Source organism: Oncorhynchus clarkii, chromosome 6 (genome assembly GCF_045791955.1).
Source record: "Oncorhynchus clarkii lewisi isolate Uvic-CL-2024 chromosome 6, UVic_Ocla_1.0, whole genome shotgun sequence".
Taxonomy (NCBI): Eukaryota; Metazoa; Chordata; class Actinopteri; order Salmoniformes; family Salmonidae; genus Oncorhynchus; species Oncorhynchus clarkii.
Window position 1 is genome coordinate 21,718,729 of NC_092152.1, and position 15,604 is coordinate 21,734,332.

Here is a 15,604-nt window from a genome sequence, read left to right on the forward strand (position 1 = left end):
TCATCTCTAGGAGACAGAACGCGTCTCCTTCCTGAGTGGTATGACGGCTGTGTGGTCCCCATGGTGTTTATACTTGCGTACCATTGTTTGTTCAGATGAGCGTGGTACCTTCAGGCGTTTGGGAAGGATGAACCAAACTTGTGGAGGTCTACAATTCTTTTCTGAGGTCTTGGCTGATTTATTTTGATTTTCCCAAGAGGTACTGAGTTTGGAGGTAGGCCTTGAAATTCATCCACAGGTACACCTCCAATTGACTCAAATGACGTCAATCAGAAGCTTCTAAAGCCATGAAATAATTTTCTGGAATTTTCCAAGTTGTTTAAAGGCACAGTCAACTTGGTGTATGTAAACTTCTGACCCACTGGAATTGTGATACAGTGAATTATAAGTGAAATAATCTGTCTGTAAACAATTGTTGGAAAAATTACTTGTGTCATGCACAAAGTAGATGTCCTAACCGACTTGCCAAAACTATAGTTTGTTAACAAGAAATCTGTGGAGTGGTTGAAAAAAAATTAATTGTAATGACTCAAACCTAAGTGTATGTACACTTCCGACTTCAACTGTATACTATCATGTCTACTTGTTCTAGCCTAGTGGTCATTTTCAACCCCAGGGCTGCAATCTTTCCTCCATTACTTACCTGACAACAGAGTATAGCTCTAAACTATGAGGTCTCTGACTTGGGGTGAATGGAGGGGAGGCAGGGGATTATTTGAGTGAATTTACAGTATAGTGTACGGTATACTACTGTATAAGGAGGAAATGATACATGCTTATGTAGGGCAAAATAAAGAAGAGGGACAAGAGTTTGGTTCCATCCTGCTTCAATAATGTAAACACGATGATGATGATCATCACCAGGAAGGTATGTATGCTATTCAAGTAGATTGACATGGCCACCATAAGATAGTTGACCTCAAGTAGTGATGGACTGGGGAGCAGACATAACTCCTAAAACACATAAAGGAGCACATTGAAACAAACAAGGGGCAGACTAAGAGTAAGCTCCCTGCCATTAACAGGTTAGGAGACATTGAAAACAAACACAGGTAGAAACAAGAGTTTATAAAGGCTGACAGAGGAGAAACATGGGGCGACACAAATAACACAGAATCCAAATAACTTACTTCACTGAGAGGAGAACTAAAACTAAAGGAGACAAGGGAAAGATCCAGATGTTGGTATTGCACTACGATAAGGAGATTTAGTACTTGACTTTATCTTAAACACGTGTGTGTGTGTGTGTGTGTGTGTGTGTGTGTGTGTGTGTGTGTACCTGCGTGCAAGTGTGTGTGTGTGTGTGTTTTGCCTCTCCAGCTGCTTGACAGTGGCATCTGGTCCTGTGGCACATGGTGGCCATTACAGAGCTGCTCAGATGGAATTGCTGACTCACTGAGCGTCAGCGACAGTTTCTAGTGGCTTTGCTGTGGGTCATTAAGACAGGGAGTGAGAACGGCTTTCAGTATCTCCCCTACAGAACGTCTACTCTACACAGCAGGGGCTTGCTGTTAACCCAGCCCAGCCCAGTCCAGCAGCACAACAGACTACCTCTGAGTGGTAAACCCAGTATAGGCAGGAAGTCATTCTTTAGAGAGGGAGAGTCACGAGGAGAGCTCAGTCACTGCAACTGCAAGTGCAGATGTACAGTATTCAATACATTCACTGGTCCATCATGACAAACATGCAGTATGTAGATACAGCATGAGCATACCATCTCATGACACCCATTACTGAGGCAGGCTTCCACATTCATCTGCAACAGTTCAACACAGTGGAAAACTCATAATGGTATGACACCATGCTCAGTTGGGAGTCAAGGGGGAGATGGAGGAAGGGGAGGGGAGGGGGGGGGGGGGGGGGTAGCCTGGTGGTCCAGTGTGGGCTTTAGCCAACTCTTCTCTGTGTTCGTTTCCAGCCAAGCCCAATATTAAAGGCATGATAACGATAGAAGAATTGGCTACTGTACATAGTGAATGGGACCCAGGCTAGGGAGGAGGAGGAGAGTGATGAGGTAAAGTGTAACGGAGAGTAAACACTCACAGTGAATTAACGCTGCAGACGGACGAGCTGCAAGAGAGTGCACCTCGACTTTGCTTTACAAAACTGCACATGCAAAAAAACAAAAGTTGGGGAGGGAGAACAAAAGAGGGGGAGAGTTCAGGGTCAGAAGGAGGACAGGACACCCTCTTTCCATCCATCCACCTGTCTGTCCCTGTACTTTCGTATTAGACGTCAACTCAATGGGAGTCTCAGTTTGAGACCAGCAGACTGAGGAAACAAAGGAATGATAGTAGCAGTTTTGAGATGTTCAACCTCCAAGACAATAGTGAATATAGTCATATCTCGCAATGCAGAGACAGAAATCTCTGTGCAAGAGACTTAAAGGTGCCATGTTTCAAGTCCAGTTACATTACATTTATAATTTGTTTGAGGAAATATGGAGGAAAAAATACTCAAAACAAATATTAATAAGCTTCTCAAATTGATGGCTACATCACATGTTTAAAATAAGATAAAACAGTGCCTTGAAACATTTAGGACAAAACATTTAAAACAATGACAGAATCACATATCCTGCTACCATCTACTATGAAGACACTAATTGCAGATGTTATACATAGGTGAACGGCAGTACAAGGATATAGTGCCACATATAATGACTGATATGCTCAATATCTCATGTGGACTATCTATTTAGATAGTCAATTGACATTTTATGTTAAGTGCCTGTCACTCAAAAGAGATTAGTGGTGGAGTCCAACAATGGTATACACCACAGAACCATATGTCTGAATGCACAGCATTGCATGCTCAATCTATGCTCATTATTTATGAAATTACCTTGCTGGCATTGCCCTCTCCACTCCATGTTGGCCTGTGTACAGCATACTGTGTAGCCTATGTGGGGGTGGGAGCCAGAGTATTAAGGTATCTCTGACCCTTCTTAATCCTTTTACTAACTGCTTCTCACACATTTACAACATTGAGCCCTACAGTGCCTCAAAGAGAGACCACATGATCAATCAAAACACCAGACATTGGGAACAGAAGGGTTAAATCATTCGAAACTCAGAACACCATCAACAAAAAAACTGGGCCTACAGACAGTATATTGAGCCACAAGCAACACAACCTCTCATGTAGACAAAACTAAAAATAATATAAAAGAGCATCTCTCAGGAGGGGAAGACAGAGTGGTGTGCTTGGAGGGGGGGGGGGGGGGGGGGGTAAGCAGGGGGAAACTGGATCAAACGCCATATCATGACTTACGCTGTGATGGAGATGTTAGCTGCCGAAATGGGGCTGACCTCCTTCACCTCCTTGACCTTCTGGAGGGCCATCTTCTTAGTGATGGCCACCTCCTGCTCCTCCTCGTCCTGGGGAGTACACACACACAGAGGAAAGAAGATCACACAGGGGTGGGTAGGAGGGCCATCAATGGAGACATGATGATAAGCCCTGCCACAAGCCAACAAATCAACGACATCAACTCTTTCTGGAGTGACCACTAAGATTTAAGCCTCTTCCCCATAGCTGAAATATTAATGGTCGAAAATCCTACAACCAGTTAGGAGATTCATTGCTTTGAGTTATTGACCAGGAAAAACAGCAGTCATCCCAGAACAGCACCAGACGACAGGAACTAGTAAAGCAAGGCACTCTATATCCTAATAGGAATATTACCTGTCTAATTCAACAAGCATCAATGAAATTAATTCACATGTGTCGTTTGATTAGACAGCTGACTTTTATGATGGATCATCAGCTGAACTCTTGCTCTCTCTCTCTCGTTCCGAGGCTGGACGCCCTACTGTAATATGTACCATTACCTTAGTGAGCTCCTGTGCGTTTGCAAGGTTGTCAACAGCGATGGCCAAGAAGACATTGAGCAGAGTGTCTGATCAGTGAGTGGTCAGGTAAGTTCAAACAGTCAATCAATCAATATTTACATCAGATCTTAATCTTCCTATACAGCAGAGCTTGACATGAACTATTTGTTGCCACTTTCCTTTCAGACAAGTAGGACTGATTTTTCACTTGCCCCCCCCCCCCCCCCCCCCCAAAAAAACTTTACACTTTACAAAATAAAATGCATTACTATATTTTTTACCATAGAGAATCAGACCAAAATGTAGGCTACACGCTGTCTATTGGCTTCTTTGCATATTCAAGCCTGCCTCAAAATACAACACTGCCCCTTTAACACAAATCAAACATTTTATTTGTCACATGCGTCGAATACAACAGGTAGACCTTACCATGAAATGCCTAGTTACAAGCCCTTAATCAACAGTCCAGTTAAGAAAAAATAAGAGTTAAGAAAATATTACAATAACGAGGCTATATACAGGTGGTACCGATACCGAGTCAATGTGCGGGGGTACAGGTTAGTCAAGGTAATTGAGGTAATATGTATGTAGGGTTAAAGTGACCGTGCATAGATAATAAACAGCAAGTAGCAGCAGCATAAATAAAGGGGGGGGGGGGTCAAGGCAAATGGTCCGGGTAGCCAGTTCATTAACTGTTCAGCAGTCTTATGGCTTGGTGGTAGAAGCTGTAAGGGAGCCTTTAACCCAATTAGTTCCACTATACCGCCGGCACATTTTGGACGAAGCCCTTTTAAATATTTTGTGTTTGAGCTACAGACCATTAGTTTGTGTGATAAACAGGGACAGAGCTAGAGCAGTGTTGGTGAGACAAGGGTGGATCCCAAATGACTTTATACAAACATTTCCGTAGAGTCCAAATGGTTTGAGTTAAAAACTGTTAAAAGCTATCTATGAACAGCTGAGACTCTCATGAACCTGCACATGTAACATGTTTTGTTTACAAGCTACACAAGAGTGGTTAGAAGGTAAGGGGTTCTTCTACATAGAAGATCATAGGAAAGTAAATGGTGCCGGAGGGGATGGCTGCTGTTTTACGGGCTCCTAACCAATTGTGCTATTTTGTGTGCTTTTTTCCCACATTGTTTGTAACTTTTATGGTACGTAATGTTTCTGCTTCCATCTCCTATGACCGAAAAGAGCTTCTGGATACCATAACAGCAATTACTCACCTCGATCTGAACAGAGATTATTTCTTTAATGAGTCTGACGCGAAGGATTTACTGCTGCTTCAGGACCAGGCCCCAATCCCCCTCATTCACATGAAGAGGAGACTGAGATACAGAGGCGCGGATCCGGGTGCCTTGTGAGAATTTGTTGGCGAGTGGGTAACCCATTTCTACCCTCTTTCCTATTGGCCAACATGCAATCACTTGAGAATAAACTGGATGAGCTCTGTTCGAGACTATCCTACCAATGGGACAGTAGTTCGTGGCTGAACTACAACATAGATAAACAGTTGGCTGGATTTTCTGTGCATCGGCAAGACAGAACAGCTACCTCAAGTAAGATGAGAGGTGGTAGCCTGTGTTTATTTTTCAATAACAGCTGGCGTACAAGCTTTTGAGTTTTTGCTCCCCTGCGGTAGAGTATGTGATAAGCTATAGACCACACTATCTACCAAGAGAGTTTTCATCTATATTTTTTGTAGCTGTCTATTTACCACCACAAACCAATGCTGGCACTAAGACCACACTTAAATAACTGTATAATGCCATAAGCAAACAAGAAAATGTTTATTCAGAAGCGTCGCTCCTAGCGGCCAGGGACGGCGCTCCTAATGACAGGTACAAAGCTCTCCCTCGCAATTCATTAGGCAAATTTGACTATAATTATATCCTCCCGATTCCTGCTTACAAGCAAAAACTAAAGCAGGAAGTACCAGTGACTCACTCAATACAGAAGTGGTCAGATGACATGGATGCTAATCTACAAGACTGTCTTGCGAGCACAGACTGGAATATGTTCCGGGATTCATCCAATGGCATTGAGGAGTACACCACATCAGTCCCCAGCTTCATCAATAAGTGCATCGATGACGTCATCCCCACAGTGAACGTACGTATATACCCTAACCAGAAGCCATGGATTACAGGCAACATCCACACTGACCTAAAGGCTAGAGCTGCCGCTTTCAAGGAGCGGACAATAATGCAGACACTTATGAGAAATCCCGCTATGCCCTCAGACGAACTATCAAACAGTGAAAGCGTCCATACAGGACTTAGATTGATTCCTACTACACCGGCTTGGATGCTCGTTGGATGTGGCAGGGCTTGCAAACTACTATGGATCACAAAGGGAAATCCAGTCATAAGCTGCCCAGTGACGCAAGCCTACCAGACGAGCTAAATGCCATCTATGCTCGCTTCGAGGCAAGCAACACTGAAGCATGCATTAGAACACCAGTCCTTTGAAAGGCAGGTCATGGCTCACAACAGCATCACCCCGGAAAACGTAGACCCATTCCAATTCGCATACCGCACCAACAGATCCACAGATGATGCAATCTCAATTGTACTCCACACTGCCCTTTCCCACCTGGACATGTACTCCACACTGCCCTTTCCCACCTGGACATGTACTCCACACTGCCCTTTCCCACCTGGACAAAAGGAACACCTATGTGAGAATGCTGTTCATTGACTACAGCTAAGTGTTCAACGCCATAGTGCCCTCGAAGCTCATCCCTAAGCTAAGGACCCTGGGACTAAACACCTCCCTCTGCAACTGGATTCTGGACTTCTTGACGGGCCGCCCCCAGGTGGTAAGGGTAGGCAACAACACATCTGCCACACTGATCCTCAACACAGGGGCCCCTCAGGGGTGCATGCTTAGTCCCCTCCTGTAATCCCTGTTCACCAATGACTGCGAGGCCAAGCACGACTCCAACACCATCATTAAGTTTGCCAATTACACAACAGTGGTAGGCCTGATCACCCACAATGGTAGTGTGGTGCCAAAAAGTGCTTCAGCTGCACCATTGAGAGCATTCTGACTGGTTGCATCACCGCTTGGTATGGCAACAGCTCTGTATCCCAATGTGGGGCCAAGCTTTCTGCCATCTAGGACCTCTATACCAGGCGGTGTCAGTGGAAGGCCCTACAAATTGTCATAGACTGTTTTCTCTGCTATGGCACAGCAAGTGGTACTGGAGCGCCGAGTCGAGGTCCAAATGCTACTTAAAGCTTCTACCCCCAAGCCATAAGTCTGCTGAACAATTAATAAAATGGCTACCTGGACTATTTGATTTGACCCCCTTTTTTTACGCTGCTGCTACTCTGTTTATTATCTATGCACAGTCACTTTACCCCTACCTACATGTACATATTACCTCAATTACCTTGACTAAACTGTACCCTCGCACATTGACTTGGTACCCCCCGTATTTAGCCTCGTTATTATTATTTTATTGTGTTATTTCTTTGTTTGTTAGTATTTAGTAAATATTTTCTTAAAATTGCATTTCACGGTAAGGTATCGGTTTGGACATGAGGCTGCAGCCAATATGCATATCACCTAAACTTTGACATGTAGGCTTTTTATTTATGTACATGAAAAATAGATTTTAATATTATTCCAATGTTAGCCTCTCTGATCGGAGGAATTGTTTGACATTGTGATTTTAGTTCGATTTTTTTATACTTTTCTTTTCGGACAATTGAAATCTATATTGTTGTCCAAGACAAGAGGACAAGTGTTAATGTCAAGCCCTGCTATACAGTATACACTGAGTAGACAAAATATTAAGAACACCTGATCTTCCCACGAGATAGACTGACCAGGTGAATCCAGCTGAAAGCTATGGTTCCCTTATTGATGTCACTTGTTAAATCCACTTCAATCAGTGTAGATGAAGGGAAGGAAACAGGTTAAGGAATCATTTGATTGCGTATGTGTGCCATTCAGAGGGTGAATGGGTAAGACAAAAGATTCAAGTGTCTTTGGACAAGGTATGGTAGTAGGTGCCAGGCGCACGGGTTTGTGTGAAAAACTACAACACTGATGGGTTTTTCACGCTCAAGTTTCCCATGTGTATCAAGAATGGTCCTCCAAAGGACATTCAGCCAACTTGACACAACTGTGGGAAGCACAGGAGTCAACATGGGCCAGCATCCCTGTGGAATGCTTTCGACTGCTTGTAGAACCCATGCCCTGACGAATTGAGGCTGTTTTGAGGGCAAAATGGGTGGTGTTCCTAATGTTTGGTATACTCAGTGTATATTTAAATTCTTATAGTGTACAAATCTGTGCCAAATCATGTTACTATCACAGGCCTCGTGATGCTTATAGAGAAGTTATCATTCGTTACTCATTGTGTACTTATTCTCCGTGCTACTATCTTTTTTTTCTCTCTGCATTGTTGGGAAGGGCCCATAAGTAAACAATACACTGTTCGTCTACACCTGTTGGTTACGAAGCATGTGAAAAATACTATTTTATTTGATTTAATCAATGCAGGTCGATCATCCAGAGAGGATACAGTTTCCAAACAGGGTGAGAACGATGAAGTAGATAGAGGAGAACATTCCCCACCGAACGCCCCCCTGGGACTCTATCCCATGATACATCACTGCATTCCAGTCCTCTCCTGTCAGAATCTAGGAGACACAAACATATTGTCACGGATTTAGCTAATGGTATTACAGTAATTACAATATAAAGTGATTTTCAAAAGGCAAACAAAGCACAACTTCATTGAGCATTTTGTAAACATCACCTGGAAAACTGTGAGAATGGCTGCTGGAAAGGTGTCGAAGTTTGTTGTTGGTGTCTCCTCTTCAAAATTAAACCTGCAGTCGGAAACACAGATTAGAGAGGTTGTTAACTTTGAGCTATGCCTGGCTATCACACAGGTTCACACTATATTTTATAATCCCTCATCACTTTTGTGACCATTGAAAAATGTAGAAGAATCACACTTAGTAATAATATATTATTGCGTTGCTCCAGCAACAATATTTATAGTACATCTTGCTACTGTCAGAGCCCTAACAGCTTGGTTGGCTAACGTAAAGCTCTCCGTCAAGGCTGATCTCACAGCAGAACACATTCCTAGCTAATGGGGAGTTGAAGATACATTTATGCTAATCTTGATATTCTGTATTGCTATGTGAGAATCTACAGGGACCTCATTACACTTTCCAACAATGAGAGTGATGTAGAAAGCAAACTAAATGTGTCTTCTCTCTGCCTGCTAAAATCCTTGGTGCATATACAGACATTCATTAGTACATATCTCATTAGTTTCCCAACTAGAGAAAATACAATGCAGGTCAGCATAAAACCCTGTTTAATCCACCCTACTGTAAGGTACAAATATGTGCAACTGTACAAGTGAATCATGATAAAATACCAAATATAATAGATAAATACAATAGAACACAATAGATAAAACAAGTGACTTCGGGTATAGTGTGCATCTAATACTGTATGCATCTCACTATGCATCTCACTATGCATCTCACTAAATGTGTTTCTTTTCTTTTCACTGGAACAGGCATGATGTTAAATATACACTGAATGTACAAAACATTATTTATCCTTCATTATATTTCTCAAACACGACTGGCATTTAGCCTGTATTTACAGTGCATTCGGAAAGTATTCAGACCCCTTGACTTTTTCCAAAATATTATATTATTCTAAAATGGATTAACTGTTTTTTCCCCCTCATCAATCTACAGCCATAATGACAAAGCAAAAACTGTTTTTTTTTTTAGAAATGTTAGCTAATTTATCAAATAAAAAAATAAAAATGAAATATCACGTTTACATTAGTTTTCAGACCCTTTACTCAGTACTTTATTGAAGCATCTTTGGCAGCGATTACAGCCTTAAGTCTTCTTGTGTATGACGCTACAAGCTTGGCACACCTGTATTTGGGGAGTTGGGCTGTCATGTACCTTTTACTGAGGAGTGGCTTCCATCTGGCCACTCTACCATAAAGTCCTGATTGGTGGAGTTCTGCAGAGATGGTTGTCCTTCTGGAAGGTTATCCCATCTCCACAGAGGAACTCTGGAGCTCTGTCAGAGTGACCATCGGGTTCTTGGTCACCTTCCTGACCAAGGCCCTTCTCCCCCGATTGCTCAGTTTCGCCTGGCGGCCAGCTCTTGGAAGGGTCTTCGTGGTTCAAAACTTCTTCCATTTAAGAATTATGGAGGCCACTGTGTTCTTGGGGACATTCAATGCTGCAGATTCTTTTGGTACCCTTCCCCAGATCTGTACCTCGACACAATCCTGTCTCTGAGCTCTACGGACAATTCCTTCAACCACATTAATTGTTTTTTGCTCTGACATGCATTGTCAACGATGGGACCATATATAGACAGGTGTGTGCCTTTCCAAATCATGTCCAATTAATTAAATTTACCACAGGTGGACTCCAATCAAGTTGTAGAAACATCTCAAGGATGATTAATGGAAACATGGTGCACCTGAGCTCAATTTCGAGTCTCATAGCAAAGGGTCTGAATCAAATCAAATGTTATTTGCTTACTTATATGCTTACTTACAAGCCCTTAACCAACAATGCTGTTAAGAAAAAAAGTGTTAAAGTATTTACTAAAATAAACGGAAGGAATGTTTTTTAATAAAAAAAATAAAAAAAATCAATAAATACTTACGTAAATAAGGTATTTCTGTTTTATATTTATAATACATTTGCAAAAATGTCTAAAAATCCCTTTTGCTTCGTCATTATGAGAGATTGTGTGTAGATTGATGAGGAACATTTTTAATTATATCAATTTTAGAATAAGGCTGTAGCTTAACAAAATGTGGAAAAAGTAAAGTGGTCTGAATACTTTCCGAATGCACTGCATGTAATTAAAAGTCTCATTAAATTCGTTCAGGCGCCTCCCTCATATCAGCATCAGTTTGGACACAAGGCTGTAGTCAATATGCATATCATCTACACTGACATGTAGGCTTTTTTTATTCATGTACATGAAAAATAGATTTGAATATAATTCCAATGTTGGCATCTCTGATTCAATTCTAATTGAAGTAATTGTTTGATATTGTGATTTTTATTACTTGTCCATTCGGACAACTTAAATGTAAAAAATGTTTTACTTTCCTGGACAAGAGAACAAGCGTTAATGTCAAGCCATGCTATAGAGTATAGACTAAGTATACAAAACCTTACACCTGCTCTTTCCATGACATAGACTGATCAGGTAAATCCAGGTGAAAACTATGATTCCTTATTGATGTCACTTGTTAAATCCACTTCAATCAGTGTACATGAATGGGAGGAGACAAGTTAAAGAAGGATTTTTAAGCCTTGTGACAATTGAGACATGGATTTTGTATGTGTGCCATTTAGAGGGTGAATGGGCAAGACAAAATATTTAAGTGCCTTTGAAAAGGGTATGGTAGTAGGTTTTTCACGCTCAACAGTTTCCTGAGTGTATCAGGAATGTTCCACCAAACAAAGGACATCCAGCCAACTTAACACAACTGTGGGAAGCATTGGAGCCAGCATCCCTGTGGAACGCTTCGACTGCTTGTAGAGCCCATGCCCTGACAAATTGACATTCTTCTGAGGGCAAAAGGGGGTGCAACTCAATATTAATAAGGTATTCCTCAGTGTAGATGATATTCAAGAGTGCATAATGCAAAATGATTCATGCACCTGGATGGAGTACCTCAGCTCAAGTCGATTTGTCTAGCATATACATTACCAGTCAAAAGTTTGGACACACCTACTCATTCCAGGGTTATTCTTTTACTATTTTCTACATTGTAGAATAATACTGAAATATGAAATAACACATATGGAATCATGTAGTAACCAAAAAAGCGTTTTTAATTTTTTTTTTATATAATACAAAAAATAAATATATATGAGATTCTTCAAAGTAGCCACCCTTTGCCTTGATGACAGCTTTGCACACTCTTGGCATTCTCTCAACCAGCTTCATGAGGAAGTCACCTGGAATTAGTTGTGTTGTGACAAGGTATTCCAGGTGACTTCCTCATGAAGCTGGTTAGATTTTTTAGATTTTAGATTTTTTCAACACTTTTTTGGTTACTACATGATTCCATGTGTTATTTCACGAATTTGATTATTATTATTCTACAATGTAGCTAAATAGTACAAATAAAGAAAACCCCTTGAATGAGTAGGTGTGTCCAAACTTTTGAATGGTACTGTATTTCCTGAACAGCTTGAGGGGTCAGGCTTTGGCTGGATCTGGCTGTGTGAAGCAGCTTCACAACAACTAGTCCTTAGTATATTTCTGATTGAACACTGCACTGCACTGGAAGGTCCTGGACAACACAGATGGAACACTGCACTGGAAGGCCCTGCACACCTTATACTGACTGAACACTGCACTGAAAGAGCCTGAACACCACAGACTGACTGAACACGGCACTGGAACAGCCTGAACAACAAAGACAGAACACTGCCCTGGATGGGCCTGAACAACACCCATCCTGATTGAACACCTCACTAAAAGGGCCTGAAAACACACACACTGACTGAACACTGCACTGGAAGAGCGTGAACAACACACAGGCTGATTGAACACTGCACTGAAAGAGAATGAACAGCAGATTGACTGAACACTGCACTGAAAGAGCCTGGATAACACAAACTGAACACTGCACTGAAAGAGCCTAAACAGCACACAGCCTGATTTAACCTGTTGAGTGTAGGGGGCAGTATTTTGATGTTTGGATGAAAAACTTACCCAAATCAAACTGCCTATTTCTCAGGCCCAGAAGCTAGAATATGCATGTAATTAGAAAACACTCTAAAGTTTCCAGAATTGTCCAAATATTGCCTGTGAGTATAACAGAACTGATATTGCAGGCAAAAACCGGAGGAAAATCCAACTAAGACGTGCCTCTTATTTTGAAAGCTCCCTGTTCCATTGCATGCCTTCCCTCCATTTAAAGGGATATCAACCAGATTCCTTTCCCTATGGCTTCCACATGGGGTGAACAGTCTGTAGACATAGTTTCAGCCTTTTATTCTGAAAAATTAGTGAGAATGATCACATCACATCAGTGGATGGCTGGGTGCCAGCAGAGTTTTGCATGCGCAACAGCTTGGAGCAGACATTTTCTCTCTCTCTCCTATTGAAAAAGCTACGGTGTGGTTGAAATATTATTGATTATTTATTGTAAAAACAACCCGAGGATTGATTATAAAAAACGCTTGACATGTTTCTACCAACTTTACGGATACTGTTTGGAATTTTTCTCTGCCCCGTCGTGACCGCTCAAGCTTGTGATTTCTGAACAAAACGCGCCAAAACAAATGGAGGTATTTTGGAGACAAAAATAATCTTTATGGAACAAAAGGAACATTTATTGTGTAACTGGGAGTCTCGTGAGTGCAAACATCCGAAGATCATCAAAGGTAAGCAATTCATTTTTATTGCTTTTCTGACTTTCGTGACCAATCTACTTTGCTGTTAGCTGTTTGTAATGCTTTGTCTGCTGAGAGAGATGTCCTTACATAAACGCTTGGTTTGCTTTAGCTGTAAAGCTTTTTTGAAATCTGACTCGCCAGGTGACTTAACAACAAGCTAAACTGTGTTTTGCTATATTGCACTGGTGATTTAATGAAAATTAAATATTTTTAGTAATTTAATTTGAATTTGGCGCTCTGCAATTCAGCGGATGTGGACAAAAATGATCCCGCTAACGGCATGGGTGCGCCAATAAGTTTTTAACACTGGACTAGAAGGGCTTGAACAACACATATGCTTTAACAAAGTTAACCATTTTCACCGTAGTGTCCAAAACATCTTTCAAGCCATCAGGCATTCCTTTGGCAGCAAGAGCCTCTCGATGGCTGCTGCAGTGTACCCAAGTGACGTCGGGAGCAACTACTTGCATGCGCGTTACCACTCCACTATGTCTCCCTGTCACTACTTTTGCGCAATCAGTACAGACACCAACACATCTTGACCACCAAAGTCCATTTGATGTCACAAAGCTGTCCAGTGCTTTCAAAATATCCTCTCCTGTTGTCCTGGTTTCCAGAAGAGGATGTCTTCCTTAATTGACCCCCCATAAACGTAACGGACATATACCAGGAGCTGTGCCAGGCCCGCCAGGTCTGTTGACTCATCCAGCTGTAACGCATAGCATTAACTGGCTTGTATGCGAAGCAGTAATTGTTTCAAAACATCTCCTGCCATGTCACTGAAACAGTGTTGTTTGATGGAGCCATTGTCTGTATAGTTTTTGGGGCCTTTTCCCCCAGCATTGTCCCAGCCATATCCGCGACAGCAGGAAGAATTAAGTCGTCCACAACAGTATGGGGCTTGCCTGTCCTAGCCACTCGGTAGCTCACCATATAAGACTCTTCCAGCCCCTTCTTATTAAATGTATCTGTTGCTTTTATACATGTCTTACCACTCAAAAGTTGTCTTTATTCTCGCTCAAAAAACTGCTGTCTTATTTTTCAAATGGGCATGTTTTGTTTCTAAATGTCTGCACAAGAGTGAAGGTTTCATCGAGTTGTGAGATAGTACTTTTGCACATATAACACACTGTGGCTGAGGAAAGGCACTACTCCCAATATAAGTGAACTTCAAATCAATGTATTTCAAATCAAATCAAAATGTATTAGTCACTTGCGTCGAATACAACAGGTGTAGTAAATACAGATAAGAATAAGAGATAAAAGTAACAAGTAATTAAAGCGCAGTAGTGAAATAACAATAGCAAGACTATATACAGAGGGGTACCGATACAGAGTCAATGTGAGGGGGCACTGGTTATTTGAGGTAGTACAGTGCCTTGCAAAAGTATTTTGCCCCCTTGAACTTTGCGACCTTTTGCCACATTTCAGGCTTCAAACATAAAGATATAAAACTGTATTTTTTTGTGAATAATCAACAACAAGTGGGACACAATCATGAAGTGGAACGACATTTATTGGATATTTCAAAAAAATTTAACAAATCAAAAACTGAAAAATTGGGCGTGCAAAATTATTCAGCCCCTTTACTTTCAGTGCAGCAAACTCTCTCCAGAAGTTCAGTGAGGATCTCTGAATGATCCAATGTTGACCTAAATGACTAATGATGATAAATACAATCCACCTGTGTGTAATCAAGTCTCCGTATAAATGCACCTGCACTGTGATAGTCTCAGAGGTCCGTCAAAAGCGCAGAGAGCATCATGAAGAACAAGGAACACACCAGGCAGGTCCGAGATACTGTTGTGAAGAAGTTTAAAGCCGGATTTGGATACAAAAATATTTCCCAAGCTTTAAACATCCCAAGGAGCACTGTGCAAGCAATAATATTGAAATGGAAGGAGTATCAGACCACTGCAAATCTACCAAGACCTGGCCGTCCCTCTAAACTTTCAGCTCATACAAGGAGAAGACTGATCAGAGATGCAGCCAAGAGGCCCATGATCACTCTGGATGAACTGCAGAGATCTACAGCTGAGGTGGGAGACTCTGTCCATAGGACAACAATCAGTCGTATATTGCACAAATCTGGCCTTTATGGAAGAGTGGCAAGAAGAAAGCCATTTCTTAAAGATATCCATAAAAAGTGTCGTTTAAAGTTTGCCACAAGCCACCTGGGAGACACACCAAACATGTGGAAGAAGGTGCTCTGGTCAGATGAAACCAAAATTGAACTTTTTGGCAACAATGCAAAACGTTATGTTTGGCGTAAAAGCAACACAGCTGAACACACCATCCCCACTGTCAAACATGGTGGTGGCAGCA

At 41.6% G+C, this 15,604-nt stretch overlaps 1 protein-coding gene across 1 annotated transcript in view; it reads right to left on the reverse strand.

Moving 5' to 3' along the window:
• LOC139411963 (voltage-dependent N-type calcium channel subunit alpha-1B-like) overlaps positions 1 to 15,604 on the reverse strand; it is a 153,402-nt gene that overhangs the window by 41,094 nt on the left and 96,704 nt on the right. Inside the window, exons 15-21 of the mRNA XM_071158730.1 lie at positions 8,611 to 8,683; positions 8,374 to 8,491; positions 3,834 to 3,901; positions 3,274 to 3,380; positions 2,845 to 2,901; positions 2,044 to 2,106; positions 919 to 954 (exon numbers count right to left, since the gene is read on the reverse strand). Coding sequence (XP_071014831.1) covers positions 919 to 954; positions 2,044 to 2,106; positions 2,845 to 2,901; positions 3,274 to 3,380; positions 3,834 to 3,901; positions 8,374 to 8,491; positions 8,611 to 8,683 — 522 coding nt within the window. The remainder of the gene's footprint in view (positions 1 to 918; positions 955 to 2,043; positions 2,107 to 2,844; positions 2,902 to 3,273; positions 3,381 to 3,833; positions 3,902 to 8,373; positions 8,492 to 8,610; positions 8,684 to 15,604) is intronic.